Source organism: Xiphophorus hellerii, chromosome 10 (genome assembly GCF_003331165.1).
Source record: "Xiphophorus hellerii strain 12219 chromosome 10, Xiphophorus_hellerii-4.1, whole genome shotgun sequence".
In the NCBI taxonomy this organism is placed as follows: Eukaryota; Metazoa; Chordata; class Actinopteri; order Cyprinodontiformes; family Poeciliidae; genus Xiphophorus; species Xiphophorus hellerii.
The window spans coordinates 15,577,502-15,587,729 of record NC_045681.1 but is presented as its reverse complement, the minus strand read 5'-3'; the positions used below and the strand labels follow the sequence as shown (position 1 = coordinate 15,587,729).

At 38.7% G+C, this 10,228-nt stretch overlaps 2 protein-coding genes across 2 annotated transcripts in view; one reads left to right on the top strand and one right to left on the bottom strand.

Annotated features, from left to right (window-relative positions):
- Positions 1–4,433, top strand: part of acsf2 (acyl-CoA synthetase family member 2) — a 31,149-nt gene extending 26,716 nt beyond the window's left edge. Inside the window, exons 11-16 of the mRNA XM_032575031.1 lie at positions 1,221–1,328; positions 1,456–1,607; positions 1,722–1,863; positions 2,480–2,590; positions 2,676–2,744; positions 3,839–4,433. Of these exons, the coding sequence (XP_032430922.1) occupies positions 1,221–1,328; positions 1,456–1,607; positions 1,722–1,863; positions 2,480–2,590; positions 2,676–2,744; positions 3,839–3,886 (630 nt within the window). The 3' untranslated portion in view covers positions 3,887–4,433. The remainder of the gene's footprint in view (positions 1–1,220; positions 1,329–1,455; positions 1,608–1,721; positions 1,864–2,479; positions 2,591–2,675; positions 2,745–3,838) is intronic.
- A 1,190-nt stretch (positions 4,434–5,623) lies between these two features.
- armc7 (armadillo repeat containing 7) lies at positions 5,624–8,901 on the bottom strand. The gene is made up of 4 exons (XM_032575037.1): positions 8,562–8,901; positions 8,215–8,370; positions 7,525–7,668; positions 5,624–6,525 (listed from the first exon to the last, which is right to left on the bottom strand). The coding sequence occupies exons 2-4, from the start codon at positions 8,291–8,293 to the stop codon at positions 6,182–6,184; spliced, it is 567 nt and encodes a 188-aa protein (XP_032430928.1). The 5' UTR covers positions 8,294–8,370; positions 8,562–8,901; the 3' UTR covers positions 5,624–6,181.
- Between the last annotated feature and the right edge of the window lie 1,327 nt (positions 8,902–10,228).

The window sequence follows — 10,228 nt, the reverse complement described above, 5'->3', positions numbered from 1 at the left end:
GGAGCAGTTTATGTAATTTGGAGCCGTTTCTGGCAGGATGTGACTGGCTCAGGTCAGAGGATGGTTTGGCTTCAGCTTCTTGTATTTTATGGTCCCACCCATTTAAAAAAAAAAATGAAGAAAAAAAAAGGAATCTAGTGTTTACCTCACAAATCTAACATTTTAGTGTGAATCTTAATTTTTCTTTTTAGAGGTTTGGCAGGTGAAGACTCTCACCACAGCCTCATCTGAGGGAGCCTGACGTTTATTGCTGTTTAAACTTTCCTGCTGCTGATGGAGGATTCTCCTGTGACTTTCTTTTTCTTTCTTTTTTTGATAATCAGCTGAATGGAGAAGAAAACATTCCTGCCGGAGGCAAACGCCAAGTTACCCACTATAAAACAGGGCGGGCTGGATGGAACGTAGCGAATTAAAGGAGCTTAAACACGCATTCAAGTAGAACAGGGATCTGCAACCAAGACTCTTTATAAGATAGAAAAAAACAACAAGAAGGTTTTGCAAAAATATGCATCTCCCACAGCTTCCTGTAGAAGACAATCTTCTGTTTGTAATTGTCCTCTGTTGGTGCTCCTTGTTAAAGAACAGCAAGTTGTGCAGAAAGTCCTGAAACAATAAACAAACGGGAGTGAAGTTTAAACAAGGACACATAGCCAAATATCCGTAACCTAATATTTTCATTTCGAGTTGTCATGAAAATAATGTTTCCGTAGTCTGAAATATTCAGCTAGGAGAAAAGAATACTCCTTTTATTGCAATTTATTGTAATAATTCCAAAACAGTCCGTTTTAAACATTTTGAATGCAGTCAGGTATAAATCCCATAGATTCAAAATGCCATCAAATTCAAACCTATTGGGATTCTAGTTACAATTCCCAACACTTTAGGCCATATTTGAACCAATTCAACTAAGTTGTTTTAAACCAAATCCTGTTTCAATAATTCAAATTTAGTACAGCACAAATTAACTGTCAGTCCAGTTCGATCTAATGAACAATCTAGAATAGTTTAAAATAAGTATTTCAGCTTCCTGTTAACTCAGAAAGGATGGATCTCTGGTTTGGTTGGCTGAGAGAAACAAACAAAACTCTGCAGACAATCAAAACAGAAACTCTTTATAGACACTGATTTAAAAAAAAAAAAAGCTTTATTTAATCCTGAACTCTCCTTCTCCACTGACTCATCTTTCTGCTTTCTTCTTCTGGTGTTTTTGTCGTTGACAGATAGGATACGGCACCACGGAGAACAGCCCAGTGACGTTCCTCGGCTGTCCCCTGGACAACATGGAGAGGAAGTCTGAGACGGTTGGCTACATCATAGACCACACGGAGGTACACCAACACGCTTCTCAAATAAATTAAAAAAACACACGTGTGGTTGTTTTTCTGTGAGGTGAGAATTTGTTTCCAGATTGTAGAGGTTTTTTAAAACAAAGAGTGTGTGTCTGTTTCCCCTCAGGCTAAAATAGTAAACCCTACAACTGGCCAGATTATGCCTCTGGGGACGAAAGGGGAGATAATGGTCCGAGGATTCTGTGTGATGCTGGAGTACTGGTCCGAACAGGCTAAAACACAGGAGTGCATTACTAAAGAAGGCTGGTACAGAACTGGGTGAGTGCTAAGATATCTGGCAGTGTCAAAATAATCACATGCAAGCCATCATTTTTAAACTTTTTATTAAAAGCATGTTTTGTTTGTCGGTTTCCTTGGCGTTCTTCCCTCCAGAGACATCGGCAGCTTGGACGCTTACGGCTACTGCAAGATCGACGGCAGGATTAAAGACATGCTCATCCGAGGAGGAGAGAACATTTACCCGGCAGAGATCGAACAGTTTCTCCACACGCATCCCAAAGTGAAGGAGGCGCAGGTGTGTGGGGGTAACGGCGCCATCTGTGGCCACAAACAGCAACTACAGAACAGATTCTACATAGATATCAGAATGAATTTTGGATGATGCTGGAAACCATTGTTATTATTCTTCTTTCCTTGAAACAAAATAATGTTCAATACTTTGACAGTCTCTGATTCATAAAAAAATTGTTAAAATGTTTTTTTTTATATAACCTTGTATATCTGTCAAAGCTCTTTCCAGAGCTGTTCCTCTTTATAACATCTTCTTGCTAGAAAAAGCCAGATAAACAATAATTTTAGTTTTTTGCCAACAAAAACCTATAATTATTGTCCATTTGCTTTTCTTTAAAAATTCTTGTTGGTTTCATTATAGTTTGCTTTAGTCATTGTTAAATCTGGATTTGTATTACGAACTTTAATGCTTACACTTGCAGCGTACTCCAAAACTTCCATATCTTTTTATTTCTCTTAACCGTAACATGAAGATAATTAACATTACAAATCTAGATCAGCCACTTTAACAACTTTAGTTTAGTTTTGTGCTTCTATCCTCGTTCATTTTCAACATTCAGCTCCACACACTGATGAACGATAACGCTCAGTATTTATTTAATTTCTTTCCTGGCTGCTAGGTGGTTGGAGTCAAAGATCCTCGAATGGGTGAAGAGGTATGTGCCTGCATCAAACTGGTGGACGGCCAGGAGTGCACAGCAGAGGAGATCAAAGCGTACTGCAAAGGACAGGTGGCTTCATTTCGTTTTCATTTCTGCTCTCCTTCCTCTGCCGGAGCTGCTCTGCTCAACATCTCCTGGTTTTTACTTCTTCCAGATCGCCCACTTCAAGATTCCTCGCTACGTCCTCTTTATGACCAGCTTCCCACTCACCGTTACTGGAAAGGTGATGTTTTTATGGGATTTTTTTTTTTTCTTTTCCCAAACCCAGAGCTTTCATTTTGTGGTTAATTACAAACATGTTGCAGCCAGAGTAAAAACAGATCCAGATTTAGAAGCTCAGCCATGAAGCCCGTCTGCACGCACTCAGTGTCCCTCTGGCCTCATTATACAGTCAGATTAATCCAAACCCTAAACTTAGGACTCCTTTGAGAGCCATTAAGTCCAACCGCACGGGGAAGAAAAGGCAACGTGACGGTTTCATGTTCTCACATCTGAAGCTGGAGTTAGAAAAGATGCCTGCAGTCTTTATTATGTATACTTCTATATATTGTATGATTTTTTTTACATATATTTTTGGATGACAAATTAAAAAATGCACTTTAGTGGAAAAATCAGTCACTAGGTTTTTATTCTGAAAGAGGGAGTTTTGGAAAACATACACCCAATTTTTATATATATATATATATATACTTGTATTGATGTGTCAAAATATTATTTTCAATTAAATAGACTCCATGGGTTTCTCAAAACGTTATTTAAAATGTGAAACACGACTGCTCTTCAAAAAATAACTCGTATTTATCATTTTGATTCTGAACTCATCCCTCTTGTTTATACATCTTTTCAACTACACTTTTTTCTTCCACTAAACTTTGTCAATGTCATTGGATACAGAATTGTACCACGTAAGATAATATTTGTGTTGTCTAAATCTATTTTTCTAATGGGTTTGCAGTGTAATATTCTAATTTTCTTAGCCGTCAGTATCTTTGAGTCGTAGCTTCTTTAGAAAGAGATGGACAGACCACAGATTGAGGCTTAATGTGACAGAGGACAATGACAGGAAAGATTTGAGCCAGAAACATCAATAATTGTAGAAAATAAAACTCAAAACATATCGCTGTGCGTGAAATAAATGTGATCTTTACTTTTTGAAAGAAAACAACTTCAGGATGATATTCTCCTCTACTGGGATCCAGAGGTCGAGCAAACCTGGGAAATTTCACATTTTGCAGCCATATTTCTCGAGCAGTTTGCAGACTTAAAAATTGTTTCCTCATTTATTCATTTATCTGTGTTTTTTATTTTTTTACTCAGATCCAGAAGCAAAAGCTACGTGAGGAGGTCGAGAAGCAGCTGAACTGAACCAGAGGAAATGACAGACTTCTGTCGTGAACGGAGAGAATTCAATTACTGTTTCCACTTCATAAACTGTATATGAATCGTATAGCATAAACTACAATTTGGATTAAGCCAACCGGCCATCAGAACAAGATAAAATGTCTGGAGAAACATCTCTGGCAGACAGTGTAATCCGAAAGCGGACCAGTGATGGGCAGGGATCTTTACTGTGATTAGTGGGTCGGGAATGAATAACTTCATCCAGCTGCTTTAAGCTCTTACAAGAAAAAGGCATTAATCCGTTTTATAGAACGTTACGACAAGGACACAATTTACTCTGCAAAGACGTACAGACTCAGATCCAGGTTGAAAGCAGCGTAGGAATCGAGATGGAACATAAAATGTTATTTAATTTTCTTTTTAACAATTTGGCTCTGACCGTCCTGTGAGGCTGATGTATGCGGACAACTTGTTGGTCTGCTCAGTTTTTACCCAGCAGCTACAAAACTTACATTTATTATTGTCATTATTTTTTTAATCTCAACTTGAAATAAACTCTATTAAAGCCAGACCTGGGTGTTCCTCTTTTACGGGAAGAACGGAGGCGTTTTTCTTCATCCCAGCGGCAGGTGCGCGCCTCTCCGGCCCTCGACATGCCGTTCGTTCTGATTAAAAATGTAAAAAATGAGCCGACATGGCAGACACGCTGAAAGCCGTAAAGAATTTCCTGCCTGGACGACATGTGCGGGCTGCAGGCTCGGGTGTCGGCGGCTGTCTAGGCCTGAAGGATTCGGCCCAGAAATAGCTCCTAAAACAAACGTTGGCTTTTGGCTCTTTAAGAAGGAACCTAAAGGTCTGTTTCCCTTCTTTTATTTTCTGTTATTTTATTTCACATATTTCGGGTTTCATTAAATGTTTCAGGATGTTTTATTCTTACAGAAACAGCCAAGAGGAAAGAAGATTGGCTGAACTGGCCAGCGAAGATTTTTGCAGGGTTTTAATATCACTTGGAAAATAGAAGGTAAAATCCCAGCATCCAGTCAGTTCAGACAAGATTTCATGCTTGAAACTTATTTCCCAAGTTTTGTCTAAGATGCATGTTAATATACATAATTATATATATATATAACTATTTGTCCATTTCCTTTTCTCAATAACAAAATTGTCTTCTTCGCAGCTGATAAGTTTATTTAAATTTTGCAGCAATATGCATTATCCCGCTTTCAAATTTAAGGTTTTATAGCTGAGACGGTTTTTTATCATGTTCTGAAATTATTTTAATCTTAAGTTTAAGTGTATAAAAATCACACAACAGATTTTAAGCTGCCATTACTTGTTGAAAAACAAGTGATACCCAAACTGAGTGTGGAAAAACTAAAATAATTAGTGTGACTGATCACCTTTATTAGAGCAGTAATTTTATCAGTTTGCTGGTCTGGAACATATTTCTGCTTCTTAATAAATTACATCATTTGTTGCTTGTGCATCCATTTCCTTCCACTCAACTTTCTAATTTATAGTTTTATACCTCATTTTGTGAGATGTGTGCTTCTTTGACCTTTTGTGACTCCACTTGTGAATATTAACCGTCAGCAGTTTTCCTCATGGATGTGTAGACCAGCGGTATAACTTTCACTCATTAACCCTTGAACCCAACAAAACTCACGCTGTTCCTGGCTAAAACCAATTTCAAAAACAACATGAAAATACATTTTCAGCAGGTTGTTTGTTTGGAAAACACAAAATGAAAGAATGCATCACTTACCCTGTTGCTTGATCTTTATTGAACCCCCAAAACAGCATCACATATGCTGATCCCTGACGCATTAATAAACTGAGAATTGTTAGATCTGATGCATTTAACGAGAAGGAAGAAAAGAACATTTTTCACTCTTTGATCACTGATCAAACCACAACTGTATGATTCTGATCTCTGATTTGTGCGTCTCTACTTTTTTCTGTCTTTAAAGGTCATTCTTTCTCCAGAGCATTCATTTTGGCTTTCACTTAGAAAATTAATAATCTGAAAACACCATGTGGACAGATCACAGCAGTTTGAGGTAACTCTTTTTGTCCTTTTCCTGCTCCACCCTGCACACAAACACCAGCTCTCTCTGGGGGTTTTTCCACGTCGGTGTGAAGGAGCCGGAGTGGCTGGGAGACAACCCTGACCTCGCCCTCGTCCAGAAGCCTAGGGAGCGTTTTCCCACAGCGTCACGTCAGGACTGCATCACTGGGGCTAAAAAAACAAAACCCGAGCACGCAGAAACGCCTCAGAGAGGGAAGCTTGTTTTAGGCACAAAGAGCCAAACTGAGTCCTCATTCTTTGGGCAGCGGGATCCCAACGGCAGTCTGCCGTCCCTCCATCTGCTGCTGGGCCTGCCTCACCTGCTCCTCGCTGCAGCAGTCCTGCAGGAACACGGCCGCCAGGTTGCGCAGGCGGGGGCTCTCTGCCAGGGAGAAGCGCAGCATGCACTGCAGGATTCCCGGCTCGGAGATCTGGGAACGGGTCGCGGGCGTGGCAAGGTTCATGAGGGTGGTGACGGCCGACAGGACGGTCTCTTCCCGCCGGTTGGACAGGCAGTTTGTGACCAGGCTGATGCCGCCGCTCTGCAGGATGACCTCTCTACAGTCAGGGTCCATGCTGAGGTTACACAGCCCCCCTGAGGGCACAGAGGAGGCAGTGAGGTGAATCTCACGGTTCAAGAAAACTCAGATGTACTGATAATAAAAAAAAGGCAGCTTTAATTTGGCTGTAAAGTTATTTATTAAACAGCCATGAGCTTGTGAATTGAATGATTGCTGCGTCCTTTATATGAACATTGGTGGCATCCCACAGGGAGGAGTGTTCGGACCGAAGGTTATCTTTGGATTTAAGTTCAGTTCATTTTGTTTGTGTAGCAACAGGTTATGACAAATATCTCAGATGTTCCAATTTATTTACAGAAGCGCTCACGGAATCAGATTCATACCAATACGAGTCAATCAGACCTATTTCAATCAGTAAGTCACAATCCAGTCTTATCATAGATGGAATATTGGATAGTCTAATTCCAGTTATAGTGACGATTAATCAAAATGCATCCATAGAACTATGCCAAGTCAACCCCAGGAAGCTTTTAATTTGGCCGCAGTCTCTCCTCCTAAGGAAGCTTGTGGCCAGAGTGGAAAGAAATAACTCAGAGAAAACAAACATAAAAAACACAACATTTTAGTCCAGGTATACTGTGGGATTTTATAGGTAGTTCACATGTGCAACGTACCTGTAGCATTGAAACTGGTACGTTTTTACTGATGATATTAATATTTTCTACTCCGGAAATGATTTGCAGCATTTATTTTACTTTATTTGGAAACTGAAAGACTACATAAACATGCAAAGATGTGAGATATAAAAAGAATCAATTGAAACTGATTAAGTAAAAACACATAATGATGGAAAAGAGAGATTAAAAATATTTCTTCTAAAGCATTAGGAAGCATTGCAGTACTAAAGAATAGATATTAAATATTCATATTCTCTACTGCTCACTAGTTTCACTTTATTTAAGCATCTGTGCAGAAGTCCTGGGCAATAATTCACTGTTTCTGAACTATCTCAAAAAGAGATATTAATATATGATTGTCATGATTTTTTTTTTTTACTGAACTTAAACACTTACCCATCCCAAACTCCACAAAGTTCTCGTTCTCCTCGGTCAGCATGTCCAGGAAGAGGTCGGGCACCTGCAGCTCCCGCAGATACTCCAGGTTCTTTGGGTCGTACGCAAAGTTGGCGAGGTTGGCCAGAACTTGCTCTTTGGCCTCTAATAAAGGAAAAATAAGGCAAAAAATGAAATCAATACCACTGATTATATTGTGTTGGTCTAATTTACACCACCAGGAGGCGCTGTTTGTTGATATAGCTTGGTGAGATTCTGACAAATTGTTGGTAATATCCCCCTAAAATATGAATCACAAAGCAGTGTAGACATTTTCTACAAAATTCCTGTCAAAAATGATTTTTAAAAAATTACGATTATTTTAATTAATAAAAAATAAGCTGCTGCATTAAAATGAGTCATAATAATAAATTAAATTCTAGTCCAAGATTGTTCCTTCTATCCCATTACTATCCCATTCTAACATATGAACGTGGTTTAATCTAATCTAATCTAATCTAAGCCATTCCACTGCTGAGTTTTCCTGCTAGATCTATTTCCTCTGCAACCCAATCTCACACAAACAGGAACCATTAATGTAAAAATGATCTATTAATACATATTTCCCCCCCCAGAAATAACACATTTTGCCTCTAAATGAAGAGGCTTTACATAAACAAAAGTCATTAGGGATCAATTAAAATTCGTCACCTTCACTGTCCGTGTCCTGAAATTCAGTGACAAGAGATTGTAAATATTCAAACCGCTCCGGCGCTTCTGTGGAGCTCATATTTCAGCTTCCGGCTCCACTTTGGTGGCTTTCTGCAAGCCAGGCTCCGACTGATCTGTTTTCAAGCACAGGTTCACCACATTACTTTCTTCTTCTTCTTGTTTTTTTTTTTATGGCGGTTGGCAAACAACTTTTAGGTGCATTACCGCCACCTTCTAGACTGGAGTATGGATCAGATGTAAAGTCACTATAATCTTCCCATAATACCTGTTCTCCTTAGAAAATTAAAAATACTATTAAAAACTACGTCCCCCGATGATCTTTGAACCACATTACTTTACTAACGTTAGTTGTTTTTAGTCGTCCGTCTCTGAAATGTGTCCGACAAAACGAACAAGTAGAAAAACATTTCCGGGTTTCCCAGGTGTTGTTTCTATTCTGGTCACCCCACAAAATGCGCCCCAAATAGCAAATTCAATGCTGCGTTCTATGCACTTCGGAAATAAGAGTTCGAATCTGGGGACAGTGTCGGAGAACAGAGTTCTGCCTCGGAAAGTCGGATTTTACAGAATAGCTCTGAGTTTAGAATCCAATATAGTTTCAAAGCTTAAGAGCAAAGTGAAAGTTGTAAACTAATTACTGTCTCTTCTCGGATAAGATGTTTTTGCTTTCTTATTATTCTGAAATTTCAGCTACGATTTACGAGTAGCTTAAACACGCCGTGAAGAAACCGAGGGGAAAATCATGTAACAGTTGGGACGCAAAGTGCGACACAACACCCGGAAGTTGTCGCCAGACCTAAGGAGGTGTGTACGTCTGTGCTGTTGTGTCAGCCCACACTCGGAAGGTCATCTACAGGAAAAACTACCTGATGTAGATTTAAAATTTGAGTTTTATTTCCAGGCAATAAGCCTCGTTAATGACACAAACACGCCATGATGACGCAACACAAGCTGTCCGCCGGAAAACGTTTCACCAAACCGATTCTGTTCGGGAGTGTGCTGATTGGACTCGCTACTCTTTTCATAAACAGGTAATTTATTATTTGCGCCTTTAGTAATGTTAAATAAATGTACCATTTATTTCAATTCCGAAATTTGAAGGTCTGTCGTGATTGCTAAAATTATATTTATTCACCGTAACTTAATTTATAAATAGTGAAGTTCTGATCACAGTTAATCTCGCAGAGATCTATGCTTGAGAGGAAAAAACAACCAAATAAACAACCAGCAGTCTTCTCTGTTATTCGTTTACTTTTTGGTCCATTGTTTATTTTTATTGTCAAAATGTGTTAACTTGCCTCCAATGTGAATAACAACTTACACATATTAGTTCCTTTGACATGAGACATTTTTCAGTTTTATGTAATTTCAGTTTTGTCTCTGCAGGTTTGTGCTGCTGTCATGTTGTAAGATTGTTAAAAGTACAAACTGCAGAGCACTAAACTATTAATGTTAAGTAAACTGTTTAGTTGACCAGAAAAACGTTTTTAGCGTTATTGAACTTTTTTTGGGACAATAATATTTGAGTCACATGGTCAAAACGTTTTGATTTTTCTTTCTAGGAACCAGCGTCTTTCTCTGGCTTTAACTGCATGAATCACGATAGTACCCAGGTAGAAATGAACCACAAAAAACAATCATAGAAGAAAATTGTTTTCTATGTCTTAACTTGAAACTTTAGAGTGGAGATTTGCGATGAAATAGTCTTAAGCATTTGTTAAAGTTACATTTCCAGCATTCATCTCCCAGTTTAAACTTATCTTCAGGAATAATAACTGATGCTGCTTGTTTGTTCTTCTTTATTGCAAAAATAGCATTCAAATCAGATGCTCTCGCACAATCTCCCACTGGTGGTGAGGTCTAAGTGTTACACTTTAATTAATCAGTTAACTTATTACAAACTGTCTAACATTTTTTAAATAAACTGCGATCAACTTCCACCGTTTGGTAAAAGTTTAGAGAGAAATGTTCAGAGGTGTGGTGTTTTTTTTTT

Bases quoted from the DNA above. Each gene is read 5' to 3' on its own strand.
- armc7 (XM_032575037.1), bottom strand. From the start codon at position 8,293: ATGAGCTCCACAGAAGCGCCGGAGCGGTTTGAATATTTACAATCTCTT. The intron at 7,669-8,214 runs GTGACGAATTTT...TTCCTTTATTAG, and splicing joins TCAGGACACGGACAGTGAAG to AGGCCAAAGAGCAAGTTCTG. The intron at 6,526-7,524 runs GTAAGTGTTTAA...CTGTGCCCTCAG, and splicing joins CTTTGTGGAGTTTGGGATGG to GGGGGCTGTGTAACCTCAGC.